The sequence below is a fragment of the Peromyscus eremicus genome, chromosome 1 (genome assembly GCF_949786415.1).
Source record: "Peromyscus eremicus chromosome 1, PerEre_H2_v1, whole genome shotgun sequence".
Lineage (NCBI taxonomy): Eukaryota > Metazoa > Chordata > Mammalia > Rodentia > Cricetidae > Peromyscus > Peromyscus eremicus.
Window position 1 is genome coordinate 4,564,287 of NC_081416.1, and position 20,750 is coordinate 4,585,036.

Below are 20,750 nucleotides of genomic sequence, written 5' to 3' on the forward strand. Positions count from 1 at the left end.
ATCAGGAAACCCGGGTTTTGCTTGGTTTGTGTCCTAGGTCTGAAAGACTCTGGGCAAGTCTTCTCACTTCTTCCTGCTCTCATTTGTAGAGAGGAGACCCTTTAACCCTAGGGATATCAGCCCACACCAGGTCTTCATCCTCCTGTGAGGAGGTTAGCTAAATAGGCCCCGCTGATTTGAGTCTGGACCTGCTCACCTGATTTCAGCAGGCAGGGCAGAGGTCTGGCCAAAAGTGACCAGTGACCACAGACTTGAGGCTTCAAAGAAAACCCAGGGCTCCCCTGAGAATGGTCTCCAGCCACCATAGAATAGAGTGTGTGTGCCATGCTGGGCCATTTGCAAGTGTGAGAAAGGGAAGGAAGAGAGTACCAAGGGCCCCGGGACACCCTCCGATTGACCCTGTTCAAGGCCCACTGTGCAGGCCAGCTGAACACCATTTCCTGCCCAGATTCCCTGGGACACCATTCTTACCACCAACTCTGTGTGTGTGTGTGTGTGTGTGTTCATGTGCATGTGGCATGTGGAGGTCTTGGACCTACACACATAAAACTTGGAAGTAGGCAGCCGTGGTGTTCCTCCCTTTGTAGTGCTTTGCAAGCCATGTGACTTCGGGCTAGTTCCCCCACCTCCTTAAAACTTGTTTCTTCTCCTCCAGGAGGGAGACAGTGACTTGTTATCACAGGGTGAGTGGGCAAACTGAAAGGCTGAGGCTTTGCAGCCCTGAGCAAAGGCTCCAGGCTGGCGAGGTGGGCTCTGCCCATGTGAGCCGCTGCTTTAACTAGGAAAAATTATTTGTGCAGATGGCTGGGACAAGAGGTTTGCCGCTCCAAGGAAGCATGAAGAAGTTGCTCAGAAAACAACAAACCTTCCTCCAAGTGTTTCTTCCAGGAAGTTGGGAAATTTGTCAAAAAACCAAGCATCCGGCACATAGCACATTTTAAAAAGTGAAAACCCAAATGTTTAAAGGAAAGCGTGCATCTTTTGGGAGGATTTAGGAGTGTGGAAGGACTGGATGGAAATGGCCCCTCGGTGGAGGCGATGCAGAGTCGAGAATCAGACTCATGTGCCTCAGGACAGGTGCCATCTTTTCAGGAAGTCCAAGCTTGTTGAGGAGGCTCCAAACACTCTTGTCCTCCCCAGGAAAGCCTCGGCTACAGAAGCCCCCAAAACCTGGGAGCAGGGAGCGGGCTGCAGGTAGACGTTTTCCTGTGCCCCAAGGTATGCACGGTCCACAGGTGCCAGGCCAGGAGTACCGAGATCGGGCACCGGTGAGGGCTCCGCTTCTGTGCTCAAGTGGCGCATCCTGGAGGGAGCTGGACATGAGCGCACTGGCTCGAGGGGTCAAGCAGGAGGCGCTCTACGTCCGTCTCCACCTCCTCGCTGGCCCTCAGTCTCCTCCTCCCGGCATTGGGTTCGCAGTCCCCGCACTTGAGAAAACAGATCTCGGTGGAGACCTACGGGAGCTCTCTGCTCCCGGAGCCTCCTCCAAGCTTTGTGGACGTCCTAGTCTCTCTCTGTCGCGCCACCGCCCTCAGGCCAACTTGGAGGAAGTGATCTACGGCCGGGGCGGGGAGCCCAGTGCGGGGTGCGCGAGGACGCGAGCGCCAACTGTCCGGACCGGCGCGGAGATCCCTGGCGCTGTCGAAGGGGACTCGCCCGGGTGGAGACCGGATCGGAGGGCTGGAGGCGCAGCGGCCACTCCAGGAGGTCGGGCGGCGAGCGTGACCTCACTGGGAGGGGCCAGCGCGCAGCCGGGGCTCGGAACCCAGCGCCGAGAGCGCCGCGCGGAGCCGATCGCAGCACCGAGAGCGCACGCCGCGGCCGGGATGGAGCGCTACAAAGGTGAGGGCGCCGGGCGCACCTCCTTGTTCCGGGGAAAGAGGGCGGGGGCTTGTCGCCTGGACTCAGGTGACCAGAATGGGCTGTCTACGCTGAAAGGACCGCAGCCCAAGAGGGGGTGACCGAGGCTCCGCGGGCCGGGCGGTGGGCTCCTAGGCTTAGAACACGGTCCGCGCGCCCTTTGATCTTCCTGGGCGCCTGGGGTCTCTACCTGGAGGTCAAGGTGAGGCTTCTCACCTGTTGGAGAATCGAGGATGTGTCCGGAGTCATCCCGTCATCCCCCTAGTTTGCCTCGAGGAAAAGATGTCTACAGTCGAGGGGGCCCAAATAAGGTCTAAACAATGAGGGGCTGCTGGGGGCAGAAGGGCGAGTTGTGGGGTCCTTGCTGAGGGGCCTTCTTGCAGATTCCTGGATAAGCTTTGTCGGGTGGTAAGGAAAGCTCCTGATGTGGTGGGGTGGCCTGCTGTTCTGTTCTTGGCTAGGTCCGACTCTCCACCACTTTGGTAACCGTGCCTCTCTGAGCCCCTTGCGGACCTTTCACCCCCAAGCTGCGTGAGGTGTGGGTTAGGAGCCCAGGGGGCTGCCCAGCAGGTGGAGCGCCTGTAGGCGTCCTGGCAGCTGAGCGAGCTTGAATTTGGCTCTGGCCAGGGATCTTGGCCAAACCCTGGTGGGCGGGCCGGCCCGGATATGCCCGAAGGGTTTTGGAGCCCCGGGGCTGGAGTCCAGAAGCCTTGGATAGTAGATCCTTTGAAAGGGGGTTCAAGGTGCTGTCCCTGAAGCGGATATTTCGGTGCGCCCCCACATGCCTTCCTCCGGGAAAAGCCTCTTGCACTGATCCCCACCCCCCGGGGGGAGGGGGGGAGTGTTGAGGCTAAACCTGCGAAAGGAAATTCGGCTTCTATATTTGTTTTCCCCTGGGAGGGTAATAAGGCGAACGCTCAGATTTCCAAGGAATCTCGCCCTTTATCGTTTATTTATGGAAATTACATTAGGGCACCTGTGCGGACAGGACGTTTTCCTAAACAAGTAACGTCTTTTGACTTTCCTTTTGCGTTTTCTCATCAGAATCATTAGTGACGAGCGAGGTATCCGCCAGACTCACCTGTAAATGGGTCTAGGCACTAAGATCAGTGGGGCGGGGGCGGGGCGCCAGAGGAAATAACTTAGTAAACTTCGGTTTCTTTCCGTGACCTCTCACTGGAGCCTCTCTCCCAAGTCTAACCTGGTGGTCTTATCTAAGTTCTGGTGGAATCTAGTCAGTTTTGTTCAGGAAGGGTTGAGATTGCCCTCATGCGGTCTCAAACACCGGCAGCCACAGCCCTCTCCTGGTAAAAGTGCTGTTCCTGCCTCCACCCTGGGCCTCCGCCCTTAAGGAGGGAACCTCTGCGGGGAAATTGAGGCTTTGGGTGTCTTCCTTCAGCTCCCCGGGGGATTGTGAAGTTGAAGCAGATGTTGGCCCCAAATGGAGGATCCAGGTTGCAAGCTACTTTGCCCAAGCATCAAACTGGTTCAAGCTAGTTAACAGGCAACAGGTGGGCGTCTGTTGGCCTAGGGTTCATCTGCAGGTTTTTGTGTAAATAGTTTCTGAATTGGCCCATGGCAGGATAAAATCTGCTTAGTTTATCTTTCTCTCCTGGGGGCTGAAAAATCTTATCCTCCACCAGGCTCAGTTAGGGCCTTCCTGCTAACTGAAGAGAACTTGGTTTCAGGTCAGTGTTTATGTTTTGGAAACAGATGTATGCACTAGAGATCAATAAGTTGAGGATTACCTGGGTTGCAAAGGAGAATCCAACCACCCAGCTTCGGTTGACTCTCAGGAGAAATGACTTCAGATCTCACTGAGGTCATGCTGCTAATATCTGCTAATTTTTCTGGGAAGAATGTGGGATCTTCTAACCCCAGGCATGTTACATTCTCTGTTCTCAGAAGAGGCAGATGAGTCCTGCTCTGGGAACTCAATGAATGCAAATTCTTGTCTGCAGAATTTTTGCTAAGTGCCACGGCTGGTAAACCAGGAACCTAGCTAGAACAAGGTTACTCTTGCTTGTCAGACACTGGGGCCTTTACATTTTTTGGTAAGGTTTTAGGGTGTAGCAGTGTTAAAACCCTTGCCTGGCATGTATAAAACCCTGGGTTTGAGTTCCAGCACACACACACACACACACACACACACACACACACACACACACCATATTTTTAAGGTAAGACTGAATAGTCACAGAATAAATAGGTATAATGGTTTAAATGGTAAAATTAAATAGGGAAAACAAGATTTATCTGGGCTCTTGGAACTTTTGTAAAATTGGTCAAAAAATTCGGATGGTATCTGACTTTTTTTTTTAAATTTAAATGCTTTCATATTTCAAAATTTCCAATTTTGAGCCCTCTTTCCCACATAGGTAGAATTGCTCATTATTGTCTTTAGAATCCAAAAGTGTTGTCTCTAATTTGAAAGGCTTAGAAAGCTGTCGTGGTAGGAGAAATACGTTTTCCATGTCCACAGCCTCACTGTTATCCATTGCACCTCCTCCCCAAAGTAGCTTGTATTTTTAGGCTCTAGGCTAACTTTCAATTGTCTTGAGGGAGCTTAAGGATGGCTGAAATATCTCCCAGTATTTAATACTATAAAAACTTCCAGACCTTTCTCCCAGTTCTTTCCAACCCCTTCTACTAGATCGCCATGGCTTTCCCAAGCAAAAACGAAGGGGTGTGGGAGTGAGTGAGGGTCCCCTCCCAGAGGAATAAAGCTTTTCTGAAAATTGCTATGAAGTGTTGGTAAAGTTGCTGTGCCTTGCATGGGAATCTCTTTGGCATTGTATAAGCAGTAAGACCCCTACAAGTGTCCAAGATTCAAGGCCAAGTCCGACAGGGTGCCTTGAAAAGGCTCCCATCCTTGAGTGTTTATATATTTATGACTCTCCTAAGAGCATCCTGTATCACTGTGCGTGAGCCCATTGGCTGACCTCACCCCATGCAGTCAAGGATCCTGGTTCCTATTGCTCTCCCAGCTGGTGAGTGGATTCAAGGCCAAATGTGACTGACCTACTATCTGTGGATTACACTTGGAACATCGTGCAGAAGCTTCCTGAAGTTGCATCACTCTTGGATCCTAACTGGCCTGGCTGAGATGTACAGACATGAATGGTTGTGGCGATGAATCTTCCTGCCTTTGGTTTTTCAGTCTGATTACGGCTTCCTTAGGTGACTTTATGGCACAGGAGTTAGGAGGGTGCTGTGAACTATTGTCCAGAAAACAACATGTTTAGAGCTTGCTGGGAAATCTTGAGAGCTGTGGTCAGGGAAGGTCTGAAAAGAAAAAAAAAATAATTAAGGGAAAGAAAGCAGACTGATAATTTATAGTTCCCCTTCAGGAGTTATCTTTCCTCTGTGCCTAAGAGCTCTGCTTCTTCCTTGTTGATGTCTGACCTAGATGCAGGTTCTTAGCCTCAGCTGTATGTGGAACCATGTATCTGTAGGGCATGGGAAGGTAGGGCAGCTGGCAGTCGGATTTCAATGTCTAGAGTGTGGTTTAGGCACTGCAGTTTTCAAAGGTCTTCAGGTGATTCTAATGTGACCCAAAGTTGAGAATCATAGTTACCTAAAAGAAAGACAGAAACCTCAAATAGGAAAATAGAGGAGTAGGTTGGGGAGATGGTTGCCATGGAAGCATGAGGACCTGTGTTCATAACCCTAGCACCCATGTAAGAAGCCAGATATGGTGGTGTGTGCTGGCAAGCCAGGGTAGCTGAATCGGCAAGCTCAAAGTCCCCGTGAGACTAATTTCTAATTTCCAAAAAAACAAGGTGGAGAGCAATTGAGGAAGATAACCTGACAGCACACACACACACACACACACACACACACACACACACACACACACACACGAGACCGTTTGCTCCTCAGAACTGCTTTTAGGGGTACCCAGATCTGATGATGCTCAAGTCCTTATAGTGGTATAGGACTTGCACATGAGGCACTGTACCCTCTCAACTGCTTTACTTCATCTCTAGGTTACAATGTATGTAGTTGCTATATTGTAGCATTTAGGAAACGATGACAAGGAAATCAGTACACATTTAATATAGATGCAACTGTTGTAGGCTGAAATACACAGTATACATCATCAACAACATAGTATTTCCCTACCCCACCCCAGTGTGGTGGATCTTGGGTTGGCTGACTCTAAGGCCACAGAACCTATAGCTGTGGAGGGCCCACTAGAATTCAGTACACATCCTCCCCCTGAAAAATGAGAGCAAGCGTGGAGCGTATAGTGTAGATGCGCCCTGGTGTGTCTTCTGATGCCTGCAGAAATGTGATGTGATTCACCTTCAGTCAGTGTCGGCTTTGAACAGAGGTATGTGATCACTGTTTAAAAACAATGTCCAAGTCTTCATGTTTTGCGGGCCTCAGCTCCGAGCCTGCTCGTTGTACTTGACCCTGGGCACTCCTGACTTTGAAGTTCTTTGTGTGTGTGGGAGCCTGGTAGCGAAATAGTCTAAAACAGAAAGTGGGAGAGGTCATGTTGGTGCTGAGGCGCCAGGAGCCAGGAATTCAGCTTTGGGCCCTTCCCCTCTCCTGATGGGGTAGGAGCCCTGGGAACTGGGCTGCTTCCAGCACAGTTAAAGGGCCAGGATGGGCCAGGACGGGCCAGGGAGCTTCAAAGCTGAGAAAGCGGTTTTCCTCCAAACCCCTTTAATGACAGGAAATGCTCCTCTGAAGGCATCCGTCCTTCGGGGGAGGGAGACTCTTCCCAAGCTAGGGAGAAGGGCACTGTGGCTGCCACCAGAGGGGACGGCATGGTGACAGAGTGAAGAACATAGCAGCCCAGAGAACCAGTGACCCACATGCTGTATGCTTCCTTGGACCAGGCACTGATCTTTCCAGGCCTCAGTTTCCCCATCTGGAAAGCAGAATGTGTCATGCTGGCAGCCCCATCCCCTTTCGTTGTTTTTCAAGCACTGGTCCAGGCTCACTGCTTTGTGGCCACTGAGGACTATAAGGGAGAATGTGTTTGAGAGGACAGTGAGGGAGGGAGGAAGGGGATGGATGGGGCTGCCAGCAAAGGCCAGTTTAGGACTGTGCTTCTTATAAATAAAACTGATTTCCTGTTGAGAGACGGGGAGTCGCAGACTTAGTGGGAAGGAGAATGCTGTCAAGTATGGAAGGAATTCATTTTTGAAGGACTTGTATGTCACTGTGTCTCCAAAGATAGTTAAGGCCAGTGCTAAGGTTTGAAATAGGAGATGAGTCAGTCCCATTTGAGAGGCAGGGCTACCGAGTCCACAGAGGGTAAGCAACAGTTCATAGGGTCAGTGACAGGCTACGGACAGTTGGGTTTGTAAAAGGAGAATTCCTGCTGAAGAATTTATCTACAAAAAAGTTCTGGAAGCAAGGTCATAATCTTGTCAGTGTCTTCATGCCAGGAAGGGGTTAGCTGCTGAGTTAAACTCCCCTCCATCTTTAGGTCCCAGCCCCATGTCTGTCTTCCACAAAGCCATCATGGCTTCCCAGGACTCCTTGCCACTTTAGGTAGGGCCTCAGTAATACGTGACATGTGGTAGACATGCAACAAATGTCCTGAACTGATGTTACTTGGTCTTATAATTATATACAGATCTATTTTCCCTGCTAAGCTAAACTCTGTCAAGATAGGGACTTTGTCTCTGCCTTCCAAGAGACCACGCCCAGCCCTCGGCCCCTCACGAGGCACATAATAAGGATGAACGGGTGGATACATGAGTGTCATGTACAGAGCACATACTGTCTAGTGTCTTGCTTCTCAAGAGCAGACCTGGTTCAGAAAAAGAAATGAAGCACAATCTTTGAGCCAAATTCTGGAAGCGGGGAAGGAAGTGCCCGGGCCGCCCTCAGCCTCAGCAACTTGAGTCCTCTCTCTCTGTTTCAGCACAGGGCTGTTGCTGCCTGATGGTACAGAGAAGGATCCTGCAGGTCTCTGCCTGTGAGTATGAGCCTGTCTGTGCCCTCTGCAGCCGCTCAGCTGGCCTCCAGGCTCCTGTGGGTGTGGACCTGGCTCTGCCCATGCTGTGGATGGAGGGCTGGGGGACCCCACGGAGCCACCAGGCTCTGGTCTGGGGACACAGGGGCTGGAGCTTCTAATCTGCCTTCTGCCACTAACATACTGTGTGACCTTGGGCAAGTCAATTAATCTTTCTGGGCCTTGTTTCTGTATGGGTAAGCTACTGATCCCTAACTCACTCCCAGACAGCCTGGAGGAATAACCCAAGAACCACTAGTAAATACTTTGCTGAGGATGATGTTGTGTTCAGTCAGGAGAACAGATAGTGGTGTCTGTGGGAACTGCTGTGATGTGGTTCTGCCCTTGAGGTGTGTGTGGATCCTCAGTAAATTTAGACTCCAGCTGTGTGTATCCTTAGTAAAGTTCGGTGGAGCTTAGAGTTAGGAGTATCAGGCAAAGCATCCTTGCTCTCCAAAGGCACCGTCTGCATCCCTTCTATGTAGGCCAGCTGGAAAGACAGACAGGACTTGCTGTCTCCTGAGCCTTGTATCCTGGTCCTGCCTGGTTTTCTCTGATTACTCAGTGAGTTTATGTAGAATTCCAGCAGGAGCTGTGAGCTCTTTGCTAACGTTCTCTCAATTGATTCTCATTTTCTCTCTACTTAATCTCCAAGTAAACTAAGCTCAAACTCGGCCAAGTGGAGGGTATGGAGAATAATGCCCAGACATGTGGGTGGAGCCAGCATAGCTCTGGCTTGGGGTGGACAGAGTGAGGCAGAGCACTGATGTCAGGGGTCTCGCTAGGACCTAAGTGAGGGTGAGACAACAGAAGCTCAGTTCCTCTTACCTCCTAAGGCCTCCTGTGGACTCCAGGCCAGCTGTGGGCCTGGTGGAGGGCCTTGTGCTTGCATGGAATGTCAGCACTAGCAGACTGCAAAGAAACCTTCTGCTTAGTGTTAAACCAAGGAAATGGAGCCAGCTGCTGGCTGGAGAGAGCACTCAGCTGTGCACCAGAAGGAATCCCATGGAGCCCTGGAGCAGTCTACCCTTGGAGGTGGCTTCCCCAAGTCAAGTGACCAGCCATTCTGGTTTGCCTGGGATTTCTTGGTCTTGCCCCCTGGAACCCCACCTCCCAGGAAAACTCCTTAGCCCTGGGAAAACTGAAGTAGGGGCTCACCCTATGCCCCAACCTCAGCTGTTGAATCCCTCTGAATCTTCACAGCCAAGGCAAGTCGGAGCGCAGTGTTTCATCCCTCCAATAAGAAAGAGAAAGTCTGAAACTAAAAGTGGTTGTAACTGGTCTCTGGCGGTTTGCAGGATGCTGAGTGGAAGGAGGCAGGGCTCTGGAGCCTACACCACTCAGATTGCTTAGACAGCTTTCTAGAAAAAGCCAGACTATCTACAGAGAATGTGGATCAGTTCCATAGGTACCAGGGCTGCCCTGGGGGATGGGGTAGTCCACAACAGGACATAACACAATAAGTGCCATGAATGATAGAGATGTCCAACCTCCTTATTGTGGTTGGACAGCTGTGTTTACTGTCCAGTTAACAGGGCAGGTTTGTTTTTCTCTGTGTGTAAACTATACCTTGGTAAAACCGCCTTTTACAAACTCCTGCTCACTTGTGGCCCACCGCCCATCTTGACAGCGTGTCCCTCTTTGATGTTCTCTATCACTTTACTCCATACCAAGTTGCTGCCTTTGTAAACAAAATCACAGCCCATGGTGCTGCCTGCCTTGTGAGACAGAGGATGCGCTCAATACACTGGGTCATTACAGGAATTCAGGGGAAACTGAGTCTTGGTGCTGATGGTGGTGCTGGAGGTAGTGCAGATTTCTAGTTTGACACATAGACTCAGCTTTGACTGCGTCCTGAGGAGTGGAGACTTCTAGAAAACATAATGATGGAAGCATTCCTTTCATTACAAAATCAGTTCTCTAAATGCCAGAGAGCAGGTGAGCCCAAGAGGACCCTGGGTAAGGAAGCCCTGGACAGCACCCTGGGTGTTCTGCCACTAGCTACATGTGGCTCCACCACGGTGACTGTGGCAATGTTTTTCTCTTTCACTGGGAAGGCTATTGAGCTGGAATGGAGTGTCCAGGCTGCACCACCATGCATTCTCTGTTGACTTTCTGGCATTGGCAGTTCCACTAGCAAGTGTTATGTCGGGGCTTATTTGGAGGGGGAGGAAGCCATGGGACAGCAAAGTAACACAACTCAGTCCCAGGTGATGTAAAGGATGTCTGCAGGCCGGGCTGAGTCTTGTGACACAGGGGACAAATTATTAGTCTTCACCATACTTATCTGGTGGTTTCCTTTTCTAAACCAAGCATGTTGAATTGGCCTGTTCTTTGGGTGAATGTCATTGGTTCTGTGCCCTAGCTGTCTGGGGTCAGTCTTTGCATCTTCATTAAGTATGATGTGGTGGATGTCCACGGAACATCTAGCCATGAGGATCATGTGGATGAGATCATGTTCAAATGTGAATTGCACTGGAGAATTTCACACAGACATCCCTTTTTAAACACTGACGTGTTCAAACCACTAGTCACCCCCAACGGCAGTTCTGTTCCATCTCCTGGGCATTCCAGCAGAATGAACAGGCAATAGCTGTGAGTCCTTCTGTCTTAGTTCATCGGCAGGCCGGGCGGTGCAGTGACAGAGCAACAGTTTTGAACCTCTTCTGGCGACACAGCCCTTGACACAGGGTCAGGTCTGGCTGTGGCTCGTTCCCCCGAGAAAGACCAAGTCTGGGGAAGCCCTGGGGTCTGCTTCTGGTTTGAGTACAAAACCTGGAGGGCTGGCTTATATACCGGGGTGTCTGGGGGTACATGGGGGGTTACAGGTGCTGCTTCACCTGTCAGCAGGTTAGAACCGCCCTCTCAGGGTTAGCCCGTCACACCAACATCCCTTGGGTTTGGGGAACTGTCCGCCATCCTGTTAGACTTGCAAGCTGGACGTTTGCCATTTCCTCCCATTTTCCACCCTCTTTTGCCCCACCCCCACCTCCAGTCCTTATACAACAGGATTTATTCATGTTAACTGTATTCAAGTCCCAGATGGGGGCAGAAAAAGAGATTGTGTTGAATGAGCTTATTGTTCGAAGGTTTCACTGGCTCCTTTTATTTGATTCCCACAGTGCTAGAACATATTGAGCTGATTTACTGAATTTCAAATGTGGTCTTGTGGAAGGGACTCTGCTAGGGTGCTTGGTGTCCCTGGCTGCAGGGCCAGGAACTGTTGGGTGGCAAGATTGCCTGGGGCATCTCAGCTTCATCTTTATAGTCTGGCTCTCCTGTGGTAAATATTCTGTCCTAATCCCAGACTCATCTACACACTGGGGACAGCGCTACCCTACCCTGTGGTTCTTTGCATTGTGAATACTTCTGTGGCATTCCCAACTGGCATGTTTTTGAAAAACTAGAGATCTAGAGATGATGTAGTTTATAGTGCCTTCTGCAAATGGAGACAACATGGTTTACAATACCTTCTGCTTGGCTGTTGTGCTGGTAGGTATTTATTGTAAACGTGACACAACCTAGAGTCACCTGGGAAGAGGGGGCCTCAGTTGAGGAGTTGTTTATTTCTGATTGACCTGCGGCCATGTCTGTGTCTTTGTTGATGATTGATGTGCAAGGGCCCAGTCAATGGTGGACGGCACCATCCCTAGGCTGGTGAGCCTGGGCTGTGTAAGAAATGTAGCTGAGGAGGGACAGGTGAGGGAGACAGTAAATAGTGTTCCTCCATGGCTCCTGCCCTGACATCCCTCAATGATGAACTATGACCTGGAAATGTAAGATGAAATAAACCCTTTCCTTTCCAAGTTGTTTTTGGTCAGTGTTTTTTTTTTTTTTAAATTTTATTCATTTATATATGTTTTTAGGTATGAGTATTTCTGTTTGCAGATATGCCTGCATGCCAGAAGAGAGCATCAGACCCTATTACAGATGGCTGTGAGCCACTGTGTGGTAGCTGGGAATTGAACTCAGGACCGCTGGAAGAGTAGCCAGTGCTCTTAACTGCTGAGCCATCTCTCCAGCCCTTGGTCAGTGTTTTATCATAGCAACAAAAAGTAACTAATACAGTTATAGTTTGCACAAGTGGAAGGAATTAAGGAGATAGAGTGGAAGGTATCTCACAGAAGCACTAAATATCAGACAGCCTCATGCCTTCTGCTTGGATGCCCGATGTAGGGCCTCTGGTCCTTGAGACATGGCAGGGTGGTCATTAGCAACTCCACTCTGTGCCCTGTCATACTGGGCTCTGTGTAGCTGCTGACCTCAGGCTCTCCAAGTTCTGATCCACTCTGGACTGCCTGGAAAGCTTATTTGACATCTTGACCTGGACATGTTTTAAAGATAAGACCCTCTATCATGGTCATTATTGGACTTGTGGCTGAAGGTCATGGTGGATGAGGCAGTCAAGTGCAGTTGCAGCATAGACCTGTGACAGTCCCAGATTTCTAGAGCTGTTGGTGGCCTTCTGAGGGAGCCACCATAGGCACTTCAGCTGGGTGAGACTAGTGTCTCTCTGGAGTCCATGGCAATCTGTCTGTGCTTCACATGACTATCACCCTAGATGTCTTGAGACCTGGCGCTGGGAATGCAGGAAGGACACATCCTAAAATGATCTGCACAAGCATGGCTGTGGGGTGCTCCGAGGGTCCTGTTAGGGGAATGTAAGCCCACATCTTCTTCTTTGACAGCCACCCCTCCCTCCCTCTTCCTCTCAATTCTCTCATTCTTCCCTCTTTATTGTCTCCCATGTCCATTCTCTCTTCTTTCTTCAAAAAATTATTTATTGTTTGACACACAGAGAGAAATACAGAGAGAGAGAGAGAGAGAGAGACAGACAGACAGACAGACAGACAGACAGAAAGGGGGGATGGGGTGCACACACGCCATGATGCACGTATCGGGGTCAGAGGACAACTCCTTGGATTTGGGTCTCTGGTTCCACCTCCGGGTGTGTTCTGGGAATACTTGCCTGGGCCCCACCCACTCGCCTTCATGCCAGCTTTGTTCAGAGATGGAGCCTGAGTTCAGAAAGGGCATTTCCCTCTGAGCAACAGGGCTTACCTCAGCATTCCCCCTGGGGAAATGGAGGACCCGTGTAAACAATGCCAACCTCTCTCTTCCTCAGAAATTTGTACTTACTAACCTGAAACCCATCTAGTTTAATGCAGGCTGGTGCATCGTGACTAGAAGTGTCCTCTCCCTGTCCCTGCCCCTCCTTGTCTTTAGTAGCAGTGTGAGCTGCAGGCCATAGGGGAGGGTGGGATTGCAGTCTCAGCCTGTGCACAGCCCCCTCCTACCACCATCCAGAGGAGGGAATGGGCACACGGGGGGAGCATGAGAACTCTGCATTGTTTGGATAAAAGTTCCAAACATGAAGGCTCAACACAGACTAAAATAATTTTTCCCATTGACCTTCTGACTTCCCATGGGCAAGCGCCCATCTCTATCACATGATGCTGATTTGGTGTGTGTAACTGTAAACACTTCCGACCGGGATCAGATCTCTTAGAGCTATGGGATCCAGGTGTCGCCTGGCTGCTGTCTAGCTGCTTCCCTCAAGGGAGGGGAGGCGCTCTGTTCTCAGAGGGAGAATTTCAGTGGCTGTCTTTGAGATGGGACCCTCCAGAAGCAACTCCTCTCCCCACACTGCCTGTCCTTGCTTGCTGCTTTCACTGACACAGGAAAGGGAGCTAGTAACTAAGTCCTGAGCACGTGGGCTTTGCTCTGATGTCAGGCAAGGGTGTGGAATGCTTGTACTCCAAGTGTGTAGGGAGACAGAGAGGAAAGCAGAAGCACATTTTCTCTGCTGGAGCCCATGGGGCCACCTAACCAGAGTAAGGGGTGGGTCAGTCCTGGTCACCCTGACATGGACTTTGGTATTATATAAGTGTGAGCCTTTTGTCCCCAAGAATGTAGGCAACCTTGGAGACAGGTGATAACTTTTTTGTCCTTGGCACTAGGGGCTGGGAATCATCTGATGTAGGGAAAATGCTGGGAATAGCTTTGGTAGGATAGAAAGACATGGGGAGTCTGTCTTGGGGAGGTCTAGCTGCCTTCTTCTCTCTTTGCAGACCTAAGCATTTCCAGATATCAGGTATGATTGTGTGTGTGTGTGTGTGTGTGTGTGTGTGTTGTGGGGAGGTGACTGATGGCAGCCCAGACTTGAGCATCTGTCTAATACTCTGAAAGCATAAGATGTTGACCAGAAGAAGATGATTTTCCTGGGAGGGCAAGGCTGAAGCAGCATGAAGGGGAGAGTGAGGGAGAGACTGCCAGGAGGTCTGGCTCTGATGGGTTGGAAGGACTCATTTCTCCCACAGCCTCTTGTGCGTCTTCGTGAGTGGCTGCTGGATGTCTACCTGTGCATTTCCTCCCTAGTTGGAGAAAGAAAGCAAGGGCGGTCAATAGCTTAGAGCAAACATTCTCTACAAATGGCTTTTTAAAAAACATTGCCATTATAGAGTATGAAAATAATTAAGATTGAGGAGGGAAGAGCTGGCTGGCAAGGGTCCTGGTCGGGACTTGGGTGAGATTCCAGTGTCTCACTGATGACTGTACTCCATACGTTTCCAACACAGGTGCACTTGGCAGTGGGGAGTGTTGTGGCCGAGAACTGATGCACAAAGGGAATGCGCAGCTTCTTTCTGAGTGGTATGGACTGTTCAGTGAAGGTCTCTTCCCCCACTGATACTCTTAACTTTGACAAACAGGAACCCTCGTCTTTCTAGTCTTTTCTGTCTGTGGGTTTCTCATAGATGCGAGCATATTGTTACCATAACGAAAACCAGCCCAGATTCTTCAGGCCCCTGACCAGGCCTTCTTCCTGTGTATAGAGAGTGCCTACAGTAATTTTCCAATGGAAAGCAAGGGGCATAGATTGGCTTCTGGTCTGTACTAAGGACAAACTGGGCCTCTTTGATACATGGCCCACTTCCTGTATGCCCAGCTTCTGCAAGGATCCTGGCTCCACCCTTTTGGTGGACATACTAGATTCCTTGTAGACATCCGTGGTAGTCTTCTGCAAGTGCTTGACCATGGGCTAGAATGCCCTCCCCTCAGTACTGCCTGTCAAGCTTATTTGTTAAAGGTTTACTCAGTCTGGATGTCCTGACCATCATTTTTCCTAACACACATGTGTGCACACACATGGCTTTTAGCCCTCCTCAGTGTAACTTGCTCAATTCTCAATGGCCATAGCCATTGTGTTGATGCTATAATTAATGGGTAATCTATATATAACTCATTGAGGGTTGCATAGCACCTACGTCTGTGTGTGATGTATTTTGAATGCTCACAAACAGAACTTGGTTGATTGAGAAACTCTTGATGTCCTAGGTTTCCTTCAAGTTGAGTTTTTCAAAGTTAAAGTCTCCATTTGCCTGTGGATACCCTGAGATGATTAATAGGCTGCGGGCAGACTTGGGGAGCATGGTTATAACATCTAAAAACTTCAAGGGATTGGCATTTCAGATTTATAAGGAGTTCCCACAAGTCAACTGATAAGCAGACTTCTCAAAAAGAGACAAAGTATATTAATAGGAATTTATAGGTAAAGAGGCCACCAGAAACCTAACGAAGTATCTAAGAGATGTCCCAGTTCCTGTAGTCATTGTTGACAAGCCAGCTGACTGCTCAGAAGCCTAGCAGGCATGCACAATGCCAAGTATTCATAGGGAATGTTGCTCCTCAGCCCTAGGACCTGACTGAAGAAGCACCAGCCATATAGTAAGACAGAGCACTCCAGCGTGTCTTAGCTGCATTGACTATAACATACATTTACTACATGACCTGGAAATGACCAAAGATAAGCTCCCAGGGGCAGAATTGAGAGTGATCTGGGTGCCATTACTTGTTGTGGTCAGGAGTGGGAAAGAGCCCTGCTATCACTGGGGTGGATCCTTAAGACTGGGTTCTGACTACACAGATGTTTACAGTAGCATTTCTAGCCATTAAAAATGCATGAATCGGTCCACGTTTAGCCGAACATATATCAAAAGTGCCTGTTTGAAAGTTCATGAGGGTGGGAGGAAGGGAAATTATATATTCTATTCTACCCACGTGAGCAGAAGCCGACATATAATTCTAACTCAAAGCAGAATTAGGCTGAGGAGGGCAACATGAAACATTGTAGTGTGCTCTGAGATAAGTGGGGAAGGGACTCCTCTGCCCCTTGTCTGCCCGTGAACTGCTGGCCTGACCAAGGCCTTTTTCCCAGGAGGCTTTGATAAGAGATCATTCTTATGCTAGACCCTAAAGTTCACATATAGCTCTCAGAGCTATAATGGGGGCCAGATGGGGGAGTAGCCGTCCCACTTCATCACAGAGGGGAGGGGTGGATGGGGGAGTAGCCATCCCACTTCATCACAGAGGGGAGGGGTGGATGGGGGAGGAAGCCATCCCACTTCATCACAGAGGGAGGGGTGGATGGGGGAGGAAGCCATCCCACTTCATCACAGAGGGGAGGGGTGGATGGGGGAGGGTAGCCATCCCACTTCATCACAGAGGGGAGGGGTGGATGGGGGAGTAGCCGTCCCACTTTATCACAGAGGGGAGGGGTGGATGGGGGAGTAGCCATCCCACTTCATCACAGAGGGGAGGGGTGGATGGGGGAGGAAGCCATCCCACTTCATCACAGAGGGGAGGGGTGTATAGGGGAGGAAGCCATCCCACTTCATCACAGAGGGGAGGGGTGTGCGTGGGAGGGTAGCCATCCAACATCGTCACAGAGGGAGGACAGTCCTGACCACTTTCTCTTATGCCTGGCATGGTCAGGCTGGCCTTTAATAGTTGTGTATCTTTCAGTTGCTATCAGCCACAATGAGCACCTTGGTACTTAGTCGTCTTTGGGTCTGAGTTACTAAGTATGGGTCATGGCTGATAGCCAGCATCCAAATGTTTGAATAGAAAGCTGTAGATTTGGGTGTTTCCAGTACCTGACTTGACAGAACACAAGGTACTGTAATCCAGGGGCCCATTCTGCTCCCTCCCACCTGGCATATGTGACATAGTCATATACAATCAGTATATTTAAATACTATGCTGGGCCTGTCTGACTTGGACAAAGCCGACCACTGATCTTTTATGTTCCAGAATCTCTGTTCCCACTTGAATTCAAAGTTGTTTTCCTGTTTTGTTTTGTTTTTTTAGCCTCTTTTGAGATTCAAAGGTATGTATGGCGAAGAGCCATTTGGACCAGGATGTGTGATACCCCATTCACTGCACCCAATGCTGTGCTCTCCCGAGGCACAGGAGGCAGAGCCTGGGCTGCTGGGGATGTTAAGTGTGAGCAAGAAAACAGCTCACCCTCCTGGGTGTGAGCAGGTGAGTGGACAGCAAAATGGACTGTGTTTCAAGTCAAGGACTAAAGCTCAGTATTTTCAGGAAACAGAAGCTACCCTGAGGTTGGCTTTGGTGGTCTGTTTCCCACTGTTCATTCTCCGAGCTAGGGATGGTTTATGGATAGCTCGCTCTTCTAGCTGTCCTGCCTTTGACTTGGCTGACAGTGCTCACTTTCTGCTTTATGTCTCTAGACCTGGATGCCATACTCATGACTCCATTTTCTGAGTCTTCAATAATGTAACAGTAAAGATCTTTGGCCATCAGTCGTCTCTAGGCCTGGAGAACCGTGGTGCCTCCTGGCGGCAGTGGAGGCAGGCTCAGTACTAGCTCCTCCTACATAGAGCTGGCTTACAGAGAACACACTCAACCACAGGGAGAACCCCTCAGCCGTTAACCTTGACTCTCCATCTTTCTGCTCTGCAATGTTGTAGCCTTCTGATCGCCAGCAAAGATCAAGATCTTGAGAAATGATTTAAAAGTATTAGTATATCTTATTTCAAGGTACATTCCATCACAGTCCTTCATTAACATCCAGGAGAGTCATGTCAGAGGCCTGTGACTGGCCTTTTCTCTGTGGGGTCACCGGGACCAGAGGCTTTTTTTTTTTTTTTTTGGTTTTTCGAGACAGGGTTTCTCTGTGTAGCTTTGCGCCTTTCCTGGAACTCACTTGGTAGCCCAGGCTGGCCTTGAACTCACAGAGATCCGCCTGGCTCTGCCTCCCGAGTGCTGGGATTAAAGGCGTGCGCCACCACCGCCCGGCCAGAGGCTTTTTTAATGTAGCTATCCCACAGCTGTTGCATAGGAAGCGTGTGATACCGGGAAGCTGTGTGTAAGCCTCACTGCACACATCCTATGGTCCATGCTCACTGACTCTTCATTGACACCCTCCCCTGGACATTTTCTGCCCATTATCTTGATTAATCCTTGGAGACCCGAAAGGTGGTAGGAAGATCTTAAACTACCCAGTAACACTCCCACTGGCCCTATTTTATGAAATTTCTGTGCCTTCTGGGTTGGCTAGGCAGGGTTCCCATTGGAAAAGTGTATTGGAACTTTTCGTTGACGTTCTTGGCATCCCATTGCTCAGGGCGAAGCCTCCTGGAATGCAGGGGCTTGCTGTCTGAACTCGGCTGAGTTAAGAATGTTAATAAAAGGTTTCCCCAAGCTTTTCTATCAGGTGCTTTCATCTTATTCCAGACCAGCAAAATCAGAACTGGGGGTGGGGGTGGGGATGGCAAGGGTCCAGCAGTAAACATTTCTGTCTTTTCTGTGAGGACAAAGAGAATAGAGGCCTGAGACAGTATGAGCAAACAACTCACAGCCAGCCCAGTAGTGTCTTAACTCTAGAGCAGTCTGCTCAGCCTGGGCTAACCTGATTAACCTCGGCGTGAGCATTCTCCTCAGATAACTTCAAATCTGGCCTGCAGCTAGAGTTAGATTTGCCGTTGTTGGGGTCTCAAGTCATGACTACGGTACAGCCATGTTGGTATATCCTTTAGGATGAGGGAAGGTAACCTTGTGTTGCCCAGATGAAGCTGAGACTCTGAAAAGAGCCTGGCCCGATGAGATCACATTTCTCAGAGGAGGCTCCACGGTGTGCCTGGATTTCAGGTGTCCTGTCATCTGCTGGTCTCACCAGGCTCATTCTGGCTCTCATGACAGAGAGCATGCTCCCCGTTACCTACCACACCACACCTTCCTCCCAGAAGCCTTTCTAAGTAAAATCTGGTCCTGGGTGCCGTACTCCACACGGCACTTCTATGAGCACTACACAGCAGTGAGTGGGTTTCTAACCCAGTGTCCCTGTCCGATCCCCATGGCTGGTTTTACAGCTTTTAAGATGTTCGTCAACGGAGTGCTTGACACACAGGTAGGCATTCACTTTGTTCTTGATGACGTCTAGACGTTTCTGTCAAGTTCCCTTTCAGCCATACTTAGAGTTTTGTGGGTTCCTTCTGAGCATGGAGACCCAGCCCTGCTGTGGGCACATGGAGGGAGACACAAGGCAAGTCATAGTCCTTGGCTGTCATGGCATGGCTCACAGGTGCCGGTCGGTGCGTGAGGTTGTTACCTGGGAGCCTCTCTTTGGGACTAGAGGGAGGTATGAAACTGGGGTCCGGCGTGTCCCTGTGACATCTCATGCAATACATGACTAGTGAGTGACCGTGAACTCTTGCTTGACTGGAGAAGGTGAGCATTTTTCCCATTTCTTAGCATCTGGGAGAACTGATGTTCCCACTTGGAAAATAAACCTCACCAAAGGCAACGTGCAGCCACACGCCATTCGAGCCCAACAGCTGTCTCTCATTTGTTGGCAAATGTCCCGGGTAATGAATGTCCCTCGTCCACGCTCACAGCTGGCCTAAATGGAGGAACAATGGCCCTTCTCAGAGAGCCCTTAGCAGACATTCCCAATGAAGTTGGTTCATCACTTGGAGCGGGGTTGAGATCACAGACACAGGGCCATTGATTGAGCAAGAAGACTCAAGCTGCCACAGTGGGGCCAAGGCGAGACCAGGGTTGGTGGCTGATGAAGAAGGTTCTAAATGATGAGAGCAAATGGCTCTGCCTCTCAGATGCTGTCTTCCAGAACCCGACTGACCCACAGAGTGAAGGCTCACCCTCTGCAGTCACCTGGGTCTTCTCGGAGGGTCTGTTCTTCCAGGGCAGCCCATGTTGCCTGCAGCCTCCACTGTGGTTGGGTGAATGAGTGCATTGGAACTGACAGACGGAAGGTCAGGCCAGCACCAGGCCTCAAGGCCCTCCCTTCCTCCCAGCCTGTCTACTTCCTTCTTCAACCACCAGGTGGGAGGGGAAGGGGCTGTAATGAAGGCCAGAGCGGGGATTCCGGGCAGAGCCAGGCGGTCTCCGGCTGGCCTTGTAACTGTCCACAGCTGAAAGTAGGTACCTCAGGCTTCAAAGCCCCCAGGTGAGGAGTCACAGCCCTCATTTCATGGGTTCTGCTCGCATCGCCCTCTGGAGGGAGGCATTTCTCCCATCAGCCAGTGCAAAGAGGAACAGTCTGATTTCCAAGCTGTTTGGGCCCTACTGGGAAAATTCCATTTTTTGCTTCTCCTTTTCTTTCTGTTATTTCTTTTTCTTTTTTCTTCAGTTGGAGTTATTTCAAATGGATTTAAAATAGTATAAATAGTATTTCAGAAGGCCATATCATCCTGTAAAGAATTCAGGGTAGTAACTTCAGGTCTGTGTTTTTATGTAAACATACCTTTGCGCTGGTTTTGAATCACGTCTCATGCTTGTCATAGACTATGTGTGAGCATCAGGAGCTCCAGCAGGCTTTTGCAGGCTGGAATGCACAACCCCCACATTCTACCCTCAGTGATGATGTGTCAGGGATACTCTTAACCCTCCAGATATTTTCCGATCCTCTAATAATCCTGATGGTTGCTTCCTCCAGCTTGTCCCCTTCCCCTCTTCCCTCCCCCTTCCTCCTCCCCCTTCCTTCCCGCTCCTGTCCAGTTTCTTTGGTTTAAGATTTTAGAAAGCCAAAGAGTCCAGTAGAAATGAAGCCCCCGGGGACCCCTGTTTATTCATGTCCTTGTCCCAGTCCTAA

At 50.0% G+C, this 20,750-nt stretch overlaps 1 protein-coding gene across 1 annotated transcript in view; it reads left to right on the top strand.

Moving 5' to 3' along the window:
• Positions 1–1,759: 1,759 nt before the first annotated feature.
• Positions 1,760–20,750, top strand: part of Afap1l2 (actin filament associated protein 1 like 2) — a 103,603-nt gene continuing 84,612 nt past the window's right edge. Inside the window, exon 1 of the mRNA XM_059256132.1 lies at positions 1,760–1,842. Within this exon, the coding sequence (XP_059112115.1) occupies positions 1,827–1,842 (16 nt within the window). The 5' untranslated portion in view covers positions 1,760–1,826. The remainder of the gene's footprint in view (positions 1,843–20,750) is intronic.